The 22522-nt window shown below is 40.5% G+C and overlaps 4 protein-coding genes and 1 long non-coding RNA gene across 6 annotated transcripts; 3 read left to right on the top strand and 2 right to left on the bottom strand.

Annotated features, from left to right (window-relative positions):
* Window positions 1–128: 128 nt before the first annotated feature.
* LOC135333552 (ras guanine nucleotide exchange factor J-like) lies at window positions 129–3652 on the top strand. Its single transcript, XM_064528517.1, is given in 12 exon segments — window positions 129–146; window positions 210–427; window positions 759–865; window positions 980–1036; window positions 1182–1310; window positions 1755–1862; window positions 1982–2032; window positions 2173–2365; window positions 2368–2386; window positions 2503–2629; window positions 3083–3192; window positions 3380–3652. Coding segments are annotated over 12 exon segments (1137 nt in total). The 5' UTR covers window positions 129–144; the 3' UTR covers window positions 3396–3652.
* A 1484-nt stretch (window positions 3653–5136) lies between these two features.
* Window positions 5137–14592, bottom strand: LOC135332980 (uncharacterized). Its single transcript, XR_010393708.1, has 2 exons — window positions 14431–14592; window positions 5137–5414 (listed from the first exon to the last, which is right to left on the bottom strand). It is a non-coding gene; the product is annotated as an uncharacterized LOC135332980 (long non-coding RNA).
* LOC135332957 (uncharacterized) lies at window positions 5166–13424 on the bottom strand. Its single transcript, XM_064527891.1, has one exon. The coding sequence runs from the start codon at window positions 13321–13323 to the stop codon at window positions 9577–9579; it is 3747 nt and encodes a 1248-aa protein (XP_064383961.1). The 5' UTR covers window positions 13324–13424; the 3' UTR covers window positions 5166–9576.
* Window positions 14593–14621: 29 nt separating the features above from the next.
* LOC135332970 (peroxisomal sarcosine oxidase-like) lies at window positions 14622–18079 on the top strand. 2 transcript variants are annotated; one of them, XM_064527910.1, is made up of 9 exons: window positions 14622–14783; window positions 15514–15668; window positions 15815–15923; window positions 16308–16415; window positions 16554–16736; window positions 16873–17013; window positions 17175–17327; window positions 17656–17731; window positions 17853–18079. In XM_064527910.1, exons 1-9 carry the CDS (start codon window positions 14652–14654, stop codon window positions 17972–17974), a joined length of 1179 nt encoding a protein of 392 aa, XP_064383980.1. In that variant the 5' UTR covers window positions 14622–14651; the 3' UTR covers window positions 17975–18079. The 2 variants fall into 2 exon arrangements, with proteins under 2 accessions (XP_064383980.1, XP_064383981.1); XM_064527911.1 differs by having other exon boundaries at window positions 17828–18079.
* A 46-nt stretch (window positions 18080–18125) lies between these two features.
* Window positions 18126–21050, top strand: LOC135332971 (peroxisomal sarcosine oxidase-like). The gene is made up of 9 exons (XM_064527912.1): window positions 18126–18364; window positions 18512–18663; window positions 18891–18999; window positions 19364–19477; window positions 19699–19881; window positions 20141–20290; window positions 20429–20581; window positions 20700–20775; window positions 20887–21050. The coding sequence occupies exons 1-9, from the start codon at window positions 18263–18265 to the stop codon at window positions 21024–21026; spliced, it is 1179 nt and encodes a 392-aa protein (XP_064383982.1). The 5' UTR covers window positions 18126–18262; the 3' UTR covers window positions 21027–21050.
* Window positions 21051–22522: the final 1472 nt, after the last annotated feature.

The following is a 22522-nucleotide window of genomic DNA, read 5'->3' as shown; positions in this document are numbered from 1 at the left end:
TGATGATTCTATTATGCTCGTGTGAATGGATTTATCGATTATGTTGTCTATTGGGTACCTGGTTTGAGAGTGTTACGTGTACTTCTGAGGGAATGCTTGGTTAGGAATATATACCCAAATTCTTTCCCCTTGAGTGAAAACAGTATGTAAGTAAGTTAACCAATTTATATAGCCAAGTTGATAAGATGTTTTAGCTTAAGCCATTATAGGGGTCACCCCTCAATGGATAAGTTTGTGAAGACCTTCCTGTACACGCATCAGTCGTTTGCCACCCCTGACTGCCTCCTACGCAAGCTGTTAGAACGCTACAACGTGGTGAGGCCAGAGGGCATGTCTTCTCAAGGCTTTGCCGTCATGAAGCAAACCATTCAGGCTCGTGTCATCAACGCTCTCAAACTGTGGGTGAAGCTTAGTGTCGACTTCAAAGGTGAGCTTGCTATTACTGTGATGGTTGGTTCTCTTGAAACAATAGCCAAGAGCATTCCTATGACATAATATTGAACAATGAATTAATTATTGCTAAAAACTACGTACAAGCTTGTTTACATGTGCTCGGGCTCAATGTCAGTACTGATCAATATTGTAAGCTGTACACACCATAACCTGACAATTGAGGGAATGTTGTTCTGTTGGGAACATGTGCTTGTCCAAATACATGTACTGTTGCATTTGAGCCAAAATAGTTATGGTCTTACATCAGCAAACGTCTGTGCCATCACTACACCAAGACATAACAATGATTGTTTGTCTCGATGCAGACAATGTCCCGCTGCAAGATTCCCTGCTCCAGTTTGTCAGTACTGTGTTGATACTGGACCACCCTCGACTGTGTAAACCACTCAGAACCAACATCATGGTCATCAAGGTGAGCTCACACACTGTTCGGCACATGTTACATGCACAATTATTACATGTAGCTGGTACGTAGTTGAACTCTCAATGTTCTTCATGTATTAATGGTGCTTCACTGATTCTTTAGGGAGTGATTCAGAAGAAGAACTTGAAAATGTTCCGTGACCCACCACCCCCAGTAAAGGTAACAATTTTTTATTTGTAAAGGTAACAGGTGTACATGTATGCATTCTATGTACAGGTCCTGTAGATACAGGGCACTATTTCGTCCAAACTTGTGACTCTTCAAACACTTACCCACCCACCCCCACACACACACACACATACAGTTCCCATCCGCTAATTCGACAGGTTTACTCACAATCTTTGACTTTGACCCAGAGGAAGTGGCCCGACAAATGACCATTATTGACTTCACTCTCTTTGCCAAGATCAAACCATGTGAACTATTAAACCAGGTAGGACAATACATTCACTCTATAATTATTGTGATTATGTAGCGCACACTGTGTTTACTTTCAGCATTACTTGTTATGCAATATTTGCCCTATAGTTTACTCCTTCAATATGGTTAGTTTCATTGTTTTGTAGAAGGTTCATGGTTGTTCCTTGCATAAATTAGCTATAGAATGGACTTTAAGTGCATGAATTTTATCATGTTATAACATCATTGTGGTACTAACTGTAGACAAGGATTTACGATGTACGTAGATGTAGGGTCTAGAGATGAGACACTGCTCTAGACGGGATGAAAGGCCACTTAGTTGCCAACCATATATAATTATGTTGTAAGCATGCACAATATTCTAAGAATGGCCCCACCTAGAGTGCAGTAATGGCGATCCCCTTTTACCATGATCAGAGTCTCCTGTAATTAACATCGTTGTGTTCTGTTTGTGCAGGCATGGCAGAAGGCCAAGTACAAGCATCGTGCAGCCAATATCCTGCGACTAGTAGACAGAATCAACAACCTCACTCTGTGGGTGGCCACCACCATACTCTCACAAAAGGTAAGTACCTATAGTTATAAACACAGCCAACTAAATTCTAAAGACTGTGCTATTTTACCAATTAGTGTCATAGGTACATGTACTGTTGAAATCACAATCTTGTTTTTGTTCCATTGCAGGATGTCCATGAAAGAGCAAAGAGAATATCAGACTTCGTCCAAATATTATCTGTAAGTCACCAACTATTGTAAAAAGAACTTTCCTTTGATTAGTGCATTATTTTACATATATGATTAGGTGCATGCAATGTATTATTTGTCGAGTCTCATCGCTTGTGTCAGATCAATACACAATTATTTCCCGTGTATAGCACTTGCAAGGGATGCACAATCTCTGTACTCTGATGTCATTGCTGAATGGACTGGCCCATCCTTCCATCTCCAGACTCAAGAGGAGCTTCTCCAAGCTCGACAAAGCCACCACTAAGAGACTAGAGGTACTGCAGACTCTGGCCAGACTCGAGAATAACTTCAAACTGCTCAGAAATGAGCTGAAAGATCCAGCAATCCTTGCATTCCATACCTGTGAGTGTTTTGTAGCTATGGTAACAGTTACTAAGGCCGATACATTGTTTGGGTAAAGATCACACTACTTTTGATAATAAAAAGTACAATCTCAATTTAATTTCTTTTCTCTACAGTGGTCTGTACATGTCTGATCTGACTTTTGTGGACAATGGCAATGTTAATTTCCACGATGACGGATTGATAAACTTCTCAAAGTGTAGGCTCATCTACAATCAAATCAGAGACCTGGTACTAAGACAGGTGAGGACTGACTGTATTTATTGTGACTCCCACTCTCCAAGTGCCCCATCATTTGAGTTGTGGGTGTATTTGTGTTAGCTAAGCATCTTCTAATGCACATTTTCATGTGTTTCCACGCTCTTACAAATAGCTGTAGGGCACATAAACCATGCAGCTGTTGTATATATGGCATGTCCATTACCAACTTCACTTAACATATATAGTTGGAACATGCTTGGCATAATTATAGTGCATGCTCCTTCCTTGACTGCATGATTGTATTGTGTGTAACAACACGTACTGTGTTTATTCCTAGAACTGCATGTGTGCCCACTACCTTATAGTTAGGTAGTCAATTATTTTGGCTTGCTGTATATTACGTTTTGCCCTTGCTGAGTGCACGCACACACATTACCTACTTAAAAACAGGTGGTATCATTACTCATGTTACCCATTGTGATTGTCCCACTGCAGGACTGACCGTACAACTTTGAGGAGGTTCCTGCCCTCCACGAGAATTTGACACGATTCCACTTCTTAGACACTGACGTTCTCTACGATGTCTCCTTACAGAGGGAGCCAAGGTGTGTGTGTGTGTGTGTGTGCGTGCTATGTTAATTCTGTCTTGATCAATATTTGTCGCCTAAGCCGATGTATATATTAGTTTATGCACAGGACTATACTAGGTATACAGATACTTAGCTCGCTTACACTCACTAACTACTAATGTCAATTTAGTAGTCAAATTGTATTTATTCCTCAACTCTACAGGGACAAGGGAAAGTGATGAAAGAGACTCTGCCCACCCAGTAACTGTTAGCAAATGAGATCACAGGCAGCCTTCTTTGGCAACATTAATTTATCATCTATTTCTCTATTGTAACCTAATCCACTGTGTGCAAGTTGTGAGATATGCACCACTCACTCAATTCACTGCATCATTTCTATGTTTTTGTATCTTGTTCAAACTTTGTGTGAATATGCAAGCCCTCACCTGTGTGTCCTATCCTATGGAATATAATTATCTGTTCAATTTCAATTTAATTGTACTGTTTGAGTGCATATTTAGCCAGGGTTGGGTTACCCTATAGCGGGTAATTTTCGGGGGGACAAAATATTCGTGGTTCAGCAATAATTATTGAGACATTTCGTGGATAATATTTTCGTGGTTGCTACTTGGATTGTAGGTAAAGGTAGGCAAGGTCGCTTCATTCGTGGGTAAAATATTCGTGGTCAGACCTCCAACCACGAAAACCACAAATATTTTGCCCCACGGTATAACTATACTTCATATAAATGCTCACTAATCATGTGCTCAGAATAATTATATAACCGGCTTATAAAGAGAAGAGGGTAATGTAACTCCTATCTACCCTATGCATGTAGTTCCATAGATACCATGTATCTGACTAGAAAAACATTTGCAATATAAAAATTAAAGTTGCTTGCTAGGATTGGCCAGGGAAAATCGAAACAAGAAATCCAGCAAGAGCATAACTCGATCCAATCCGTTGCAACGTCATTCACATGTACATTTTGCGCAAAAGTTAATTTTTTGGTGGTAGTTTTCCACTCAAGTCAAGTTGGTGGTTTAGCCTCGCTTCATTCTCCTTCAGGTCTGCTAGCCATGCATTGAATTGTGTGATCCCAATGAATTCTCATCTGAACAGCCATTAATTGCTACTTTTGTGTTTGACTGCCTCGAGCTCACTATAATAATAGCTACTTATTAAGCCACTTATTCATCCTAGGTCTATATAGAACCTTTAATATGTTAGCAACTTAATTACTATCCACCATGAGAAAATTGAAGCACATTATTTTTAAAGTAGTGAATTAATGTCATGCACATAGTTTATTTGTTTGGGTTTTAACTATATACATAACCTGAGAATTGATACACGGCTGTTTATGTATGTCAAATTATGACAATGGTCTGTTGAGAACCATTTCATTTACCGTATACATGATATATAGCAGGTAATTTTTGTAGGATAAAATTCGTTTAATTAACCTATGGACCTAGTTTCATGAGTATGATTATTATACTAATAGGCGCACTGCATTGCATGCGTTCTGGTAAACCACGCCTAAGTTTTCGTGGTAAAATGTTCGTTGAGGTCAGCTTGCCCATGAAAATAACGAATTTTTACCCTACGAAAATTATCCCCACTATACGATAGATAGTTTGAATTGACCAATATATTGGGAATCCAGATGCATGATCACGTGTACATTTTTACAGCGAACTATACGGTAGGATATTGTATATACATGTATAGCAGGTAATTTTTGAGGTAGCGAAGCCGTGAAAAATGCGAAAACGCAAAAGTGTGTCAAGTCAACTCTCTTTTATATGGATAGTTTGAATTATCTGCTATACGGTATCCGTGTTACTGACTATAAAACCATGTCAATTATGTAAGGTATAGTAATTATTTGTCACGGCAGTCCATTAATCAGTACGATACCTTTTCCCTCTGTATACCTGGGAGACGACGAATGCAAATTGGAAAAGAAGCCTTGAGTTCGTATGAATGGTAGATCTCAAAATTAATGATGTAAGAATAATAACCAATTCAAAAAATCAATACACACGCATTGCAAACATTTTAACTTAATGTCACAATGTACTAGCATAATACCATGAAATTGGTGGGAAACAAACAAGAGTATGGATATGGACTACACCAGAGAGTATATAGCTATATATAGGTATGAGCGTCACAATCACAGTTACCTAGCTACTGTTTTGATTGTCCTGTGTGTGATAGTTGACTTGCATTCTGTCTGGCAAGTCATCTTCCTCAGAAGAAACACTTTTTAAGCTTGAATTTCTGCAACAAGCACGTACACAAGATGTTTGTGCAACTAAAAACACCAACACAAATGGTAAAGGCAAAATGATCAGTATCGTTTGTAACCAGGTAGTTGCCGAGAGGTTTAGATCCGTCACGTTTGCCATAGAAGCAGAGACGTTGTAGTATGTGATAGCATTGATGACAGCAAGATTACAAAATAAGAGAGTGTCAATCACATTGTGGAAATGTTCTTTGTATGGCTGGCATAAAGCGTGAAGAGTAAGCATAACCACCAATTGAACTTCGATAAAGAAAAAGCTTACTTGGGCACTGTGGTTAAAAACAGTCACAATCATACTAAGTCTATAAATGAAATAGAGTCCAGAGAAAAAACGAAATTTGTCCTTGAAGCAGCTTTGAAATGAATCAAAGAAGGGTTTCAATTTATCCAGAGGGCTAAATACAATTTGGACGCATCGAAATTCGGCAATTCTTAAGAAAGCTAGGACTTTGTAATGCAGTGGGTACACAACCAGAAGAATTGGAGGTAAGAAAAGCATGAAGAACACCAGTAGAAGAGACAGTATTGCATAAGGTAAATGCTGACCACTAAGCCACTCAATATCTGGTTGAACATTCACCATTTTCTGGTAAGCAGTTGGTCCTTTGCTGTATACACTCACAGACAGGAGCAACGGCAATGAGGAATGACCACAATGTGCATAACAAAGAATCAGGAATGCAGCTAAGCCGTGAATGATGCTGCCTTGAAATTTCGGGTTTGGTACAAGTGGAAAGTACCCTGAAGAGTTATGTCTACATGTACACCTAAAGGAGCAGCTTCTGAACACAAGGGTAACAAGTACCACAAGAACGAGTGCATAGAGAAGAGTAACATTACTGAAAGCCGCAATTGACATTGCACTTGCATTGTCCCATAGGCAAAATGAAAGGTCATCAACAACGAAAAAATTTAAGGTGGTGCTCAAGTATATGAAAGTATGAACTTTATTTATAATCTGAGCGGTTTCTGACAAAGAGATGAGGCCGCTGGAAACTATTTGAATCACTTCAACCATTTGGCAATAAAATATAAAGCCATTTACAAGCCCAGAAGTGAAAGGAATGTTAAAATAGATAATGAAAAGAAAGATTATGGTGACAGGAACTATTTCACTAAGAATGTAAAACAACCAGCCAAAGGTACAATACTTGTTGGACTTACATGCAAATTCCCGGCTATGATAGTGCACTGTCATATTCTCCATGCACTGACTGCAGAGAAATCCTGTCCGTGTCTCATCGCACATAATGGCATTCAGCTCTTTTCTGTCAGCAGTTTCGGGAAGTAGACGGCCGTTCCCAGTGGGATCAGAGAAATTTTCAGTGGGATTATAATATGCAGAAATCAATGAGTCTTCATTTTCAGTTTTGTTCTCCATATAGCCAATCCAATACCCATATTTACTATAAGCTCTCATGAGACTTACTTTGCAATGTTCAATTCCAGCATAACTCTCATTTGAACCAGCGGAGCATACACAGCCTTGAGAGCCATCATCATGTATGAAACCTGGAGGACAGGCCTGCATCGTTATATTAAAAGTGAGTGCTATTTGTCGGGAAGATGTGTCGGATAATGTAACAGTGGTATTATCTTTTCCATACAAAAGTAGAATGTTACTTGAAATATCGGTATAATCTCGATTAACGGTCACATTAGAGCCATTTTGAATAGTTACTAAGTAGCTTGTTCGAACTTCCTGGTTCAAATCGTCTAAGTCAACAAAAGGTAATCTCATGTTCTTTCCAGGGATGAATAGAAGATTCTCTGACCACTCTTCTGCAGTAATATTTGAGTGATTGATGGCAGTCGCGATTTCCATATGTCTGTTTTCAGGGAAGTAGGTGAAATTACCGACTTGGTCGAATATGTCAACAGATAGGTTTGCGGCAGAAAAAGAAAAGCGATTGTAACAAGGTTGTAAAGAAGAGGCATATATTGAGTGGCCATACCTACCGGCGAAGTTATCAATAAATGTAACTGAGATGTTACGTTCGGCCACTTCTTCGATATTATCGACGTAGTCAATGAAGCATGTCTTGGAGTAATCATATATATGCATGAAAAATGTATGCTCATAAATGGCTCCGCCTTTGTCTTCAGCTGTGTTTGCTGAGAAATAGAGAGTAGAATCATCTTGAACGTACACTACAGAAGATAGTTCGTATATAGCTCCTCCTTGGTAGCCTGTGTTATTTACAAAATATGTGATAGAACTCTTATGAAAAATGGCTAAGCATGAGCCCAAGTACATTGCTGAGCCTTGGTTGTTTTCTATGAGCGTTAGTCCTTGAAACGAAATGTTATGACCATAACAATAAAATGCTCCCGAGCCCTTGGAATACTCAGCATAGACTCCTTTCTTGAAAATGTTGCTGTCTCTCACTCGATTATTGGATATAGTACAGCCTATGAATCTTGGAGTTGGTAAATAACCTTCTGTGTACAAGTTCCAGGCGTTAGGGAGAATAGTTACTGCTGCACCGTACTGACCTATGTTCTTTGTCCAAGTACAGTTCACAAAGTTAACAATTGCACTGAAATCATTATTTGCAGTCTTTGAAGCAAAAACACTAGAACCTCCTCCAAATTTCGCACTGTTTTCCGTGAAATTCAGATATTCGTAAATGTGAGAACAATTTAGTGGTGTTTCTAAAACTGGCAAACGTGTATGGAGGTATCCTGCATACGTTCCACCTCCAAATGTTGCAGTGTTCATCGAAAAGTTACAATTTGAAACTCTAACATTATTGTCCCTTGCTTTACCAATATAGCTAACAAATAGTCCACCTCCATAATGTTCAGCTCGATTTCCTATAAAACGACTATTTGAAATGGTTACTTTATGCTTTTCACTGGCAAGGATATACACACATAGGCCACCTCCTTTGTCGAATCTACTGAAGCCTTTGATGATACTGTCTTTGCCTGTTACGGCAGTATTAAAAAGAAAATCACATTGTGTAAATGTGTATTCTGCTACTAAGCCGCTGACAATAGATGTTGAAGGCCCAGTTTCCATGTAGACCCCATTCCCACCTGTGTGCCCATCCACCCCATTTTTTCCGAACACTGAATTTTCAACTCGAATTGATCCATTGTTGTAAAATAGGGCCAAACCACTCCCAGGACTTTTCGTAACGTTGATACCATTCACAGTGATATTAGTGGTATACTGAATGATAACACCAGACTTAATGTTGTGGTCGGCTTTCGGATTAATAGTCGTCATCACTCCACAACCATCAACTGTGAAGTTGTGTAGCTCAAGATTGCGAATGGATCCTAGGACAATACCTAGATTTGTTTCCTTCTCACACCTCACTGTTGGAAATTTGTAGCCAACTAAGGCAATGTTTTCAAGATTGGAGAGCGACACATTTTTCGTTAGTACAAAGGACTTGGAGCACAGTCTCAATAATGTCCCGCTGGTGATATTACCAAGTGGTAGGTCATTGATTTCGTAGCGGTAGTTTGCGCCACTACTACAATTCACAATAGCAGACTCACCAGTAGCATTGTACACTGCAATAACAGTTGGATACTCCTGGTATGCATTAGCTGGGTGTAGAGCCAAAGCAGCCAGTAACGTGGCTAGAAGTAGCATATGCATCTTGTCTTGTTGTGATGCATCTGATACATCATTCTGTGGGAACATCAGATAAGAGTGCAATAGGTCATAATTTAACCATCTGTTGAGACCATTGTGGTTGGTTGTACAATCTTCTATGGCACAATCGTGCACTCTCAGCACAATGTAGATTTGATAACACTATGGTACAATTATATCTAGTGTACAATGTAGATAATTCAGTAATGCCATTAATTAGAGCATGCACACACAGTATTGTCACACTCCCTAATCCACTAGATCTACACCTGCTGCACATACAATGGTGTGTCCATAATTATAGAATCTACGTGTACAAGTCATAGTAGATCTAATGCATGTTGTTTTGCCATGGTGGAGTGTTCACAATAATTATAGATCAATTCATGAATGCAAAACAAACTTATAAGAATAATACATTATCAACAGCGTTATAATTAAACAATACATTAATTTAAGGATATAAATAATTTCAGTTGTTTACACACTCAGGCTAGAACTTTTCAAAGGATTCATAAACACCTCTGTCGGGGAATTCATCATTGTCGATTTCAATCATATCAATACCTTCCTTTCGCTGTGCACGTACTTTCATCCAGCACTTTTTCACACAGAAAGCGTAAACCAAAATACAGACAGCCACAACAATTGGTAGGATAATGAGTATGCATGACACAACTGATAATCCAGTAACATCGATATTCGTAGCGGATAGGGTGTTAGAATAGGTTAGATTGTAGTACGTGATAGCAATGATGACAGCAAGGTTTCCGAACAGGAGGGTATCGATTATATTGTGTAATCGCTTCTTGTATGGCTGACATACAGCATGGACGACCAACATGAGCAGTAGCTGGATTTCGATAAAAAAGAAGCTGTCTTGCAAGTAGTTGTAAAGAACATTGAACATGATGAAGAAACGATAAATAAAGTAAAGACCGGAGAAAAACCGAAATTCATCCTTAAAGCAGCCTTGGAATGAGTCGAAGAATGGCTTTAGTTTATCGAGAGGTCGGAATAGAAACTGTACACACTTTGTTTCGGATATTCTCAAGAGTGAGAGTACTTTGTTGTGTAGTGGATAGATGATCAGGAGAATTGGTGGTAGGATAAGGACAAATATTGACAGAAAAATAGCGGGCAAGGCATATGGCAAATGTTCAACACTAAACCATTCAATCTCTCCATCATAGTACACCAATGTTTTGTACAAATTCGAGCCCTTATTATAGACCGTTACACTTGTCAATAAGAGTACGGACGATTGAGCACATTGAGCATAGCAAAGAATCAAAAATGCAGAAAGAGCGTGAATAATGTTGCCATGAAAACTGAAGTACTTTGTGAGCCAGGAGAAGTAGCGAGAAAGCTTATAACTGTAGCAACACTTCATTGTGCATTTCTTTATGATAACCGTGATAAAAATTACAAGGCAGAAGGCATACAGCAGCGTTACATATTTAAATGCTACCATGTCGATTGCTTTACTAGTTTTCCAGAGACAGTACGACAGATTGTCATGGAAGAAAAAATCCAGAGAAAAGCTCGAATAAATCAGCGAATATATGTTATTAATAAATTTGATTGTCGGTGAAGAGCGAATCAAATCGCTTGATAGAAGACGCACTACCTCGATTACTTGGCTATAGAAAATAAACCCATTAACTAGGCCCGAAGTGAAGGTAATGTTCAAAAACATAATCAGGAGGAAAACTATAGTAACAGGTATTAATTCGCTGAGTATGTAAAACAACCAGCCCAGGTGACATAACGAGTCTGACTCACACTTAAACTGCATGCTGTGGTAATATACTGAAGAGGTGTCTGTACAGCGGCCACAGAGGGTCCCACTTCGTGAATAGGAGCACATGATTTCATTTAGTTCTTCTCGATTAGCTGTCCCGGGAAGAAGGCGTCTCTCACCCCCTGTTGAGCAAAAACCAGAAGGGCAATACCCAGAAATGAGAGAGTCTTCATTCTCAGTTTGGTTGTTTTTATAGCCAAACCAGTATCCTTTTTTGCTGTACGCTCTGTGAAGTGTGAGGTTGCAATTATCGATTCCAACGTAAGTTTCATCCGTATTGAATGAGCAGATGCATTCCATTGACACTCGATCTAGAATAAACCCAGGAGGGCAAGGTAGCATCGTAATTTGGAACGAAACAGCATTTTGACGAGGGGATGTGTCAGACAATGTAACAGTGGCTTTGTCGTTTTCTTTTCCAAACAATAAAATTTTGTGGCTTGAAATCTCTGAGTTGTAGTGATTGCTTGAAACATTGGCATCACCATGGTTTTCAATCGTTACCAAGTAACTCATTTGTACATCCTGCCCAAAATCATCGATATCAACAATAGGAAGCTCCATCTCATTTCCAGGAATGAACGAAAGATGGCCCGACCAGTTCTCATCAGTTACGTTTGAGTGGTTAGCTGCGGTGGCTAGCTCTTTGATTCTTCCAGCGGGTGAGTAAGTAAAGTTACCGACTTGATTGAAAATGTCCATAGATAAATCGGAAGCGGTGAAAGAAAAACGATTGTAGCAGGGACTCAAAGAGGATGCGTAAATCGAATGGCCGTATCGACCAGCGTAATTGTCCCTGAAAGATACTGTAATGTTTCTATCTGCGACCTCTGTTCTGTCTTCGTTGTAATCAATGAAACATGTTTTTGAATAGTGGTAAATGAGCATCGACGATGTGTGTTCGTATATAGCCCCGCCTTTATCATCAGCCGTGTTGCCATTGAAACGTAAGGTGGACCCGTCACTAATAAATATCACTGAAGACAGCTCATACACAGCACCTCCTTGGTAACCAGTGTTATTCTCGAAACGTGTAAAAGAGTTCGTTTTGAATATGCTCACACATGAGTCGAGAAACATTGCAGTTCCGATATTGTTTTCAAAAATTGTATTTTCTTCAAAATGGACTCGGTGATTGAAACAGTTAAACGCTCCAGAGCCCTTGGAGTACTCGTTGTAATACTGACCAATGTTTGATAATTGTTTCCTCATAACGACATTTTTTGTGAAGGAGCAGTTCACAAAAACTGGAGTGGGTAAGTAACCTGGTGTGTTAATGTTCCAAGCATTGGGGAGAAGAGCTACAGCTGCCCCATACTGGCCGCTGTTTTCAGTCAAATAACAGTTTTCAAGTCTAACTTTGTCATTGGAGTCTTGGTTAGGGGTCTTGGTAGAGAATAAGCTAAAACCTCCACCATACTCAGCTCTGTTATCAATGAAGTTTACGAAGACGAACCTCAATGAGCTATTTTGAGGGGTCACAAAGTTAGGGTACCGACTGTGTAGATATCCCGAGTACACTGCACCACCGTATTTTGCTGTATTGGTACGAAATTCAGTTTTCGAAACTATTACAGTGTTGTTTGTGCATTTTCCATTGTAAGCAACAAAGAGACCACCTCCATGCTTTTGAGCTTGATTTCCAATAAACAGGGAGTCTGTGATATCAATTTCGACATTTTCACTGCCTCGAACATACATACACAACCCGCCACCTTTGTCAAAACGACTAAAACCTTTGATAGTACTATCTTTCCCAGTAACAGCGCTGTTGTTTAGAAAGGAGCAGTTCCTAATATCATAATTTGCTGGTGAATCACTAACTATATAGGTGGAGGGTCCAGTTTCTACATATACTCCATTGCCACCTGTTTGACCATCAAGTCCACTTCTCTCGAAAATAGAGTCAATGATTTCGATTGATCCGCTGTTGTAGAATAAGGCCAGTCCAGTCCCAGGGCTACTAGTGATCGTCACATTCCTCAGATTAATGTTAACAGAATTCTGAATGATGAGACTGGCCTTGACGTTTCGATAAGGATATGTGTCTATGCTGGCAACTCTCCCGCAGGCTTCAATAGCGATGTTGTTTATTTCCAAATCTTGAATGTTGCTCAATTCTATTCCCACACCACTCTCATCAATACAAGTCAGTTTAGTAAATTCAAAGCCCACGAAAGCTATTCGGTTAGCATCAGAAAGTGCCATGTTTCTTTTTAGCACTATAGAGTTGGAGCAAAATCTCAATAAAGTTCCATTCGATATGTTGGAAGGTAACTCATCGATACTGTATTGGAAGTGAGATCCATTGAGACAGTCAGGATTTAGCTCAGAATGTGTGGAACTCGTTACAGCAATCACAGTTTCATATTCATCAATGCTGTAAGAGCCCTGCACTAGTTGTAAAGCTAGAATAACTGCTAGCAAGGAAACCATCTTTTTTGTGAAACTACAGATCAGTGGCTAGCTTATGTTTACACTAGCAGATGCATTACTGTAACTAGATTGTAACCAAGTACAATTATATGAGGGGTGAGTAGTGCCAAAAGGAGGATGTTTTTAGGAGGGGGGGGTGTTTGTTTGGTGGCGGCGGCTTAACCTCGAAGGTGGCGGCGGGTATTTACTAGGTGGCGGCGGCTTAACCTCGAATGTGGCGGAGGCTGTTTCCTTCTTCTATCTATGGTGGCGGCTGGTGTTTTTTGGTGGCGGCATGAGAGTGTAGAGACTCTATCTACGGTGGCGGCGGCTTAACCTCGAGGTTACGTCGGGTGTTTACTTGGTGGAGGCGGCTTAGCCTCGAATATATTAATGTGGATGTGAATAATAAGATAATGTTGGACCACTTGACCTTTAACTAATTAAAGTTATCTTGGCAGACTACTTCTCAAGCTTGTTTTTAGTGTCTGGGAGGGATTGTGGAGTGGTCAAGACCAGTCCAGACAGTTGCTCTAGCGCTGACCTGATATCAGACTGCTCATGGTCTCGAGGCTAGCTGGAGCAACCCTCTGTTTCTCTATTAGCTAAGGTCAAGTGGTTCTATATTCACGGCTGGCCTTTACATTTTCGAGGCTAAGCCGCCGCCACCAACCACATTGCCGTCACCAACTGACACTTGCCGCCACCCTGGAGGTTAAGCGCCGCCAACAACTGACACTGCCGCCACCCTCGAGGTTAAGCCGCCGCCACCAAGTAAACACCGCCGCCTCCTAACACAGCAAATTCGTTTTTTTTTTGGCACTATTCACCTCTCATACAATTATAGTTACCTTTTATGGAGGGACTAATTGTGCACGGTATTTAGCATGCTGTCACATAGGGACTTTATCCCTGGTCACATGTGTGCATAGTGCAGTGTGTGTTGATGATACAGCTGTTTGATCACTTTAGATACAAAAGCATCAAAACAGTTTAGAATTCTAATTCTAACTCTATGAGAAAGGTGAACTATAAAATCAATGATTTAATCAATTCATAGATTGAAGAGTTTATAGCTCTTCAATCTATGAATTTTAGAGATCATCTAGTCTGGTGGTTTTTACATACCCAATTGTCTCTCTCTGTATAGTATGTCTCCCAGGCTCCCAGGCCTAAAACTTATGCACACTGTACTGGGGCTTGAGTTGCTTCAGCAGTGGCTAGGCTGTGTCCATGCAGTGTTGTCCATGCAGTACAGTAGACTGGCGGTGACAGCCGCCCGAGCGTGTAGCGCGACGAGGGGCTGTCGCCGCCAGTCTAGCAGTACAGTAGAATGTACATTGTTATTGATGATCTTTACCTATCCGGCTATCATTATTATGCAGTATGATGTGATAGTAGTGGGAGCAGGGGTGGAGGGAAGCTCTACTGCATACCAGCTCATCAAGAATGGAGTCAGGAGAGTGCTACTTCTGGAGCAGGTAAAGTTTACAGCCTTAGATGTTCTCGTCACATAGTAGTAACTTTATACCGTCTTTCTATTTACAGCACCTCAAAAATTACACAAATAGAACTCTAGATTAATACTTGTGTTGGAGTGGTGCTTTAATAGCGTTACTATATAGTAGGTCTAATAACTGTTCCATGAGGCTGTATAAGTGGATAATTATTTTTGTATGTACAGTAGACTCTCGCTATTCCGGCTCTCTGAAGTACAGCCACCTCGATATACCGGCCATTTGGTTTGGCACGGATTGCTAGCTAGATGTTTACTGCACAAACTTCACCCTGAAATGTGGCCACTCGCTATTCCGTATACCGGCCAGTAATGGCTGCCTCAAAGTATAGGTTTTTTATACATTTATCACGGGCAGATATGACGTTTTGAGTGTGGTTTGGCAGATCAAATTCGTTAAATTAATGATTCATTATCCTCGAGTCATTAGATTATAGGGACCGCTTTTTAGCTGCGGCTATTTTCTGAAATACGGCATCTCTCGGTCCGGCCAAGCTGCACTGTCCTGGATTAACGAGAATCTACTGTATATTTTAGCTTTGATTAAAAGCCGCGTTATAATTTTTATCTAGAATTTACTGGGCACCTATTTTTGATCTTGGTGCTTCTATTAGGGTGAGGAGCTACCTATCACTGCCGTATTTTTCAACCCACATGGCTAACGTACATTACTTCAATCGATTTAATTCATACAGTTTCATGCGCGGCACACCAGAGGAAGCTCTCACGGTGGGTCCAGGTGTACTAGGCAAGCAGTGACCAGTCATCTGAGGGAATTCTCTAGAATGGTCACCCTCTCTATTGACATGTTTGCTGAGTTACAGAGAGAGAATGGGAAGCAGCTTTATTGGTAAATGTGGGGCTGACTTAATTTTTGTTTTCGTGCAGTCTGTGTCATATTTGTAATTATGTAATTACATTCACATGATTCATGTGTCTTACGTTTGGTATGCGTATGCATTGTCTCAAGATCGTTCCCATGACACACATCATTAGTCCAATAGATGTGCTCAGTTTCAACTCAGGCAGTGACCCTGTGCTAAACCAGACTATTAGCCGCCTCAAGAAAGATGGTATACCTAGCACAGTCATTTCAGCAAAGGAGGTGCAGCTATGTGTGCAGCTGTGTAATTGTAGAATTAGATTGACATATTTTTCTAAGGTAGCACTTAGGGCCCGCTAATTTGGTTTCAAAATGGACTCGCTCTCTTACTTTATCATGAGGGTATGATTGATTTGCACTGTAGGAGCTATGAATATATAACTAGGTAGTTATTCTAACTACTATATTATACTGGAGATTGCAGAATCTTTGCAACACATGAATAGAAGTGTGTAGCACTGTGGTTCCTTATATGGGAAATGCTCCTAGTAAAACAGACCACAGTGTGTACACAAAATCCATATAAGGAACGCGTAACGCTCTACACTTTTACTGGTGTGTTGCAAAGATTCTGCAAACTCCAGTAGCTAAGTTTAATTATTCCAGATCAATCAGCGCTACTCCTCACGACTGTGTGTGCCTGAGGACTACATTGGTCTCATTGAGCCAGACATGAAGCTCCTAAACATGACAGCAATATTGTGTCTCTTCCAGGTACCTGCAGTGAATGGTTGTATAACATAGTGGAGTATTTCACAGAACTCTGTCTGCCGTTTCTTTAGCTCACTCTGAATTAGGCCTGCAAGTAGCAATAACCGCCGCATTGATATTATTTACCATGTTCCTTGACAGGACTTGTTTGTGCGCGGAGGTGGTGTGCTGCTTGACAACCACTGTGTGACGGACATTGTTCCTGGAGACAGGGTGATTGTGAGAACTAACAAGGGTGACTTCATCTCACGGAAGGTGGTCATCACTGCAGGAGCCTGGGCCCCCAAACTCATCAGCAAGCTCGGGGTGCAGTTGCCTATCAAGGTGCTCACAGTTTTTTTCTAAAATCTTTAGCTACAGCATTTAGTTACCATTGTTACTCAATCAACCTCCATCAAGTAACTTCATGTGTGCACTACACAAATGCACTGACTCAATTTGTTTCTTTGTGGATGTGCAGATATTAAGAGCTGAGGTACTTTATTGGAAGGTGGATAATCCAGATGATTTCAAACCTGAGGTGTTTCCGTGGGTGATATACGAGAGAGGCAAGGAGCACTGCTTTGTTTTCCCTGAGTTTGAATACCCTGGCATGATTAAGGTGAGTTTGGTTGCAGTAAATAGCACTTAATTTTCTACGGATTTGTAGTTTTGCCCCTAGCCTATGTATTAGCAAAAACATTGCCCGAATTCCCCAGGTATACCGTGGCATTATCGTGACATTAGTTAGTTAATAATATTTCTATTGCTCTAAATTGCCAGGTATACCATCGCACGTATCGTGACATAGAGGTTGATGATCGTGATGAGGGAGGGGCTGGACCAGAGTCGGTGGAGAAGGTGGTCCGGTTCATCAGAACTTACCTCAGAGGAGTCGCTACTACACCAGCCATCTTTGAGCCTTGTGTCTACTCCGTAAGATTGTCGCAGTAATGTTACTCTGTAAAGTGCAAATCTGCCTAGTTAAGTAATACATATACATGTACCTGTGTAATAAAGTACAAGGGATATATACCCACAGTGGTCATTTACTAACACGTACCCCTTAGGCCTAGTTTACTGCAATCTTTCATTGGTTGATAAAACTAGTAGAATGCTTGCTGCTTTATCATCTTTGAAGACACTCTCAGAGCCTCTTGTACGTACTTTTATCCTTTTACGTCAGCTTAGCCACATTCTCCCATTGTATATAGGTGTATGTATAAAGCTGCTTTACATGAAAACTATGATTTGCTTGGTTCAGATGACCGACGATAGGCTGCCCATCATTGACCAAGTTCCTGCACACCCCAACATCGTGTTTGCTGCTGGCATGTCAGGTGAGTTTCATGCCTCTAAACATCATCTCTGCATTGTAATTATGAAATGGTGACTGCTCATTTCACCAAATAACTGATTTTGTAACCCTTCAATAGAGCGTTCTGACAATCATCCCTGCAGGCAGAGGGGCTATGATTTCTCCCACAGTTGGACTATTGCTCACTGAAATGACACTTGACAAATCGTTGTCCTTTGATCTCACAGCGTTTAGAGTAGCCAGGTTTTTTAAACCAAAGCTTTAAATTTTGTGCGTTTTGTGTTTTGTTTTCTAACATTCATTCATACACACCTCGTGTGCTCATGTTCTGATTGTGATCCCTGGCCTATAATAATTTATATCTAAGCTGTTTGCTTGTTCACTAGAATCGTAATAATTAAACATACGCAGCTAAACCTATAGGGAAGGTTGAACATAGATTGAAGAGTATTGTAAAAAAATAGATTCTACATGTACAATCTCAAAAGTCACAACATGTACACAATTCTTTATGTTAATTGCCGCCCTCGATAAAATATTGGGAAAATGAGAAATGGACTATGATGTGATAGTAGTGGGAGCAGGGGTGGAGGGAAGCTCTACTGCATACCAGCTCATCAAGAATGGAGTCAGGAGAGTGCTGCTTCTGGAGCAGGTAAGCAAGAGGGTGCAGAACACTTAATTAAGCTGCATGTGCTGCCAAATTAAAAATTATTTCTGTAATGTACAGAACTGTCTTTATAGCATGTTATTGTGTGTACAAATGTTTAGTCACTGTACCATACATGTTCTGTAAATGCAGTTTCATGCCCTCCACACCCGAGGCAGCTCTCACGGGGGGTCAAGGTTTACGAGGAAGTTTTCTACTCAGCCGGACGCTGTCAACCATATGTTTGCTGAGTCAGCTAAAGTATACCAGGAGCTCAGTGATAAATGTGGCAAAAAGCTCTGCACGTAAGCTGATGTGGGAAAGAAAAGGAGAGAGCTGCTTTCTTCTCGCTACCCCTTACTCTTTTCCTTTTCTTCTCCACCCACCACTCTTTCCCTAATTTCTGCCCCTATTTTCTTCATCCCCCACACATAGCTTTCAATAGTTACCACGATTTCGCTGCACCAGCCTATGGTGTTAGAATATTTCTACTGAGGCGCTTTCACACAATAATTAATTTATGCATGTACAGACCAGTGAGTGTTGTGTCCTTTGGTCGCAAGGACTGTCCCTACATACAGCGTACAATTGATGCAGTGAGGGAGGACAGTGTGGAGCAGCCCCTCATCTCTGCCAGAGAGGTATAAGTGGTTCTGTGTCACTAACATCATAGGCAATTTTTTATGCAATCTCCGGGATGACGTATACCCTCCCTGTTGACTATATTTACTATATTTTAGAAGCTCATTCTCACTCCCTCTGGTTATTCTAATCCCTTGGTTTAATGTGAACTGAATGATCTTAATAATGCTGGAGAGCTCTCAAATATTGGATGAGTCCATTTTCTCATTCTGTTTTTACTGTTGACAAATATTGGTGGCTCAATCTTATAGTTGTTTACAATACAGAGATGGCATAACATGTTCAGTGCAGTGTATAGTGTACGTAGGTCAATATGTATTTTGCTCTTTCGTCACCTCTTTACCTATGTTTGCTAATCCCCAGATGAACAGCAGGTTTCCAGACCAGATCAGTATGCCTGACGACTTCAGCTGTGTCTGGGACAACAGACCTTCCACTAAACTGCTAGCACCTTCACTCATAGTAGCAACCTTTCAAGTACGTATGTTACTGTAACCTCGAAGTGTGTCTATTAACCGAATAAGTTATGCAAAGTCGCATTTCAAACAGTATGGTGCTAGAAGTACGTAGTGAAAACAATGGTGTAATAAGACATATTCCACTATTCAGATATTGAAAGCTATATCTGCAATCCCACACGCACACTCTCATAAGTTAAAACCCTGAGAAGTGCACATGACGTGTAACTTCATCTACAGGACTTGTTTGTGCGCGGAGGTGGTGTGCTGCTTGACAACCACTGTGTGATGGACATTGTTCCTGGAGACAGGGTGATTGTGAGAACTAACAAGGGAGACTTCAGCTCACGGAAGGTAGTCATCACTGCAGGAGCCTGGGCCCCCAAACTCATCAGCAAGCTCGGGGTGCAATTGCCTATCAAGGTATCTAACTAAGATACTTTAACCAACATTTAAAGTTTCCAGCGAATGGTATACTGCATGTGACTAGTTTAGATCTATGGCTCCTAAATTGAAGTGATGCACTCATTCTAAGCCATTTTTACCAGTATTTGTGCAACATTCATAATTATGTCATTCGTACTCAATACCTCTTTTCCGAGTTGTCCTCACCATGCTTTGTCACAGCAGTAATGTACTGTCATGATACATGTAGGTATGTATTTGACCCCCGCCCCCTCAGGTACAGAGGGCAGAGGTATTGTACTTTAAAGTGGACTGTCCTGATAAATTCTCCCTCGACAAATTCCCCATCCTAGTCTATGAGAATGAGGTGCTGAAGATGGACAAGTTTTATGCTTTCCCACAATATGAATACCCTGGACTTATCAAGGTAAGAATTGGCTGAGCTTTCCCGGTGACCAAGTACGTAAATTTACTTCTCATTACCAGCTTCTAGAAATTGGGACAGTAAATATGTCGATGGAATGTATGTGTGCCCGCAGTATAAGGCTTCATTTTCTCCATGCAGGTGTATTACCGAACAGCTCGTGACATAGAGGTTGATGATCGTGATGAGGGAGGGGCTGGACCAGAGTCAGTGGAGAAGGTGGTCCAGTTCATCAAAACTTACCTCAGAGGAGTCGCTACAACACCAGCCATCTTTGAGCCATGTGTCTACTCAGTTAGTTGATAAGAAAAATTGAACTCCTAACCCCAGCCACAAACTGTGCAAAATTAGCATGCCCTTCTCTGGTTATAGTTTGTATCTATATTGTGTGTTCTCATTCACACACCTCTAGCTGACTCCTGACATTTTGCCAATTGTGGATGAAGTGCCAGGTCACTCTAACCTGCTGTTTGCTGCAGGGTTCTCAGGTATATGTACCTGCCTTTTTAAATGTCTTACTGAGTGCTTGAACATATAAATGTAATTACTGTACAAGCAGACTTCTTCATAACATACTACGTACACACATCGATTTGCAGGTATTGGATTCAAGTTGGCTCCAGCCATTGGTCAAGTACTAACTGAAATGGTTCTCGACAGACCACTGTCATTTGACATATCAACTCTCAGGTTAAGTAGATTTACAATGAAAGAAAAACTAACTGTAGCCAAACTTTAATTGTGTATTATGTCAAGTGAATCACCACTTTTCAGGGGAGGGGGGGGGGGGGCTCAGTTGAGAACCCAAAATTAAAGTGCACACAGCAGGTCTGCATGATTCATAGAGGGAGGTCTTACTTTGCATGTCTATCGTGCATTATCCTTGTCAGTATAATAATTATAATATACATTGATTTGTTGATATGATTTCTACAAGACAATCATGCATATAAATCTGCTCACACTATAATTAACCCGAGGTAGGCTGTGCATGGCGCCACGGGTTATAGTAGTCGGTCGGTCGGTGTTCGTGGATGCCTACGTATATAGTGTACTTACAGCATCGATAGCCTCAACACCGGATTTTTCTCACAAAACAGCTTTGTTGTCGAATAAATGCAGGCGAACTAAGAAGCTTGAACTTGCTATAAGACTATATAGCTAGCTTTGACGTATTATGTGGAATGTTACATTTCATAGCTATATAACTATAGAGCACTCATTTTTAAACACGTATAGCAAACATATCTCGTAACTGAATAGGGGTTCACTGGGGTTCAATGATGGAAACAAGGTCTAACTATACATGTATACTATTCTATACCTGAAAGCCTTAGTCACAGTAATTGTGGGGAACACAAAAAAGCATGTCAAAAGTTTGAAGAGAGATCACGAGATGCGTGTCGTACCTCCTCTGCAGTAGATCTATACGCAATGTGATCACATGATCTTTTGGCTCCCTCTAAACACTCTCCAGTCTTCATGCTACTATAACCTTGTCTGAGTATGGCAGGAGGATTGAAAAACGGAGAGTTTCCGTCATTCATGTTATTGCTGTACAGTACTTCCAGCGTAATGAGTTGTATAAAAGTGTACGTCCGTTGCAAGCACTACTAACCTAGTGCATTCTAGCTGTAATCGAGGAAGTATACCGGTAAGTTAATCGTATAACGCACAATGAAAATTTTGCCATCTTTTTTCTCGCAACGTTTCTAGATAGCAAGTACCGGTAAGTATTATAATCAGACAACATAATTATAGCTAGTCTACAAAAAAACACAGTACATGACAAGTGGCAACATAAACACCCCATGTTTATTCAACAACACTTTTCTTGTTTTATCATGTTCTAACAGCATGTTGTATTTCAGTGAGTTGGATGACAACTGCTTTAAGTGATGGAGTTTTAGCTTTTGCTGATACTTCCCGAGTCGTTTCTATCAAGACCGCCATGCACTGGGATTTATAAGAGACCTACACTACAATCGCTCTTTCAAAATCTTCTACCAATTAACTAGTGCACTGGAGTGCAACCTCGCTACACAATGTTCATCCCATATTTTGGGGGGTGTTGAAGGGTAATGTGTAACAATAATAGGTACCGTATTATATTGATCGAAATTTCACGAATCGTCCATTATCTTCTGAGCTGAGCTGAAGTGTCCTTAGTACAATCCCTAACATGTACTCTAACTTAGTTTACAGCAACTAGAGCCACTAGTTTAAATGTGTCGG

Source organism: Halichondria panicea, chromosome 3 (assembly GCF_963675165.1).
Source record: "Halichondria panicea chromosome 3, odHalPani1.1, whole genome shotgun sequence".
Taxonomy (NCBI): Eukaryota; Metazoa; Porifera; class Demospongiae; order Suberitida; family Halichondriidae; genus Halichondria; species Halichondria panicea.
The sequence above is the reverse complement of the archived record's forward strand: the minus strand, read 5'-3'. Positions and strand labels throughout refer to the sequence as shown.

What these genes read in the sequence shown, in the direction of transcription:
- LOC135332957 (XM_064527891.1), bottom strand. Translation starts at nt 13,323, where the DNA reads ATGGTTTCCTTGCTAGCAGTTATTCTAGCTTTACAACTAGTGCAGGGC.
- LOC135332970 (XM_064527910.1), top strand. Translation starts at nt 14,652, where the DNA reads ATGATCTTTACCTATCCGGCTATCATTATTATGCAGTATGATGTGATA. An exon ending in AATGGGAAGCAGCTTTATTG is followed by an intron (nt 15,669 to 15,814) that starts GTAAATGTGGGG and finishes ACACATCATTAG; the next exon opens with TCCAATAGATGTGCTCAGTT. An exon ending in AATACCCTGGCATGATTAAG is followed by an intron (nt 17,014 to 17,174) that starts GTGAGTTTGGTT and finishes CTAAATTGCCAG; the next exon opens with GTATACCATCGCACGTATCG.
- LOC135332971 (XM_064527912.1), top strand. Translation starts at nt 18,263, where the DNA reads ATGGACTATGATGTGATAGTAGTGGGAGCAGGGGTGGAGGGAAGCTCT. An exon ending in CCCTCATCTCTGCCAGAGAG is followed by an intron (nt 19,000 to 19,363) that starts GTATAAGTGGTT and finishes GCTAATCCCCAG; the next exon opens with ATGAACAGCAGGTTTCCAGA. An exon ending in GGGTGCAATTGCCTATCAAG is followed by an intron (nt 19,882 to 20,140) that starts GTATCTAACTAA and finishes CCGCCCCCTCAG; the next exon opens with GTACAGAGGGCAGAGGTATT.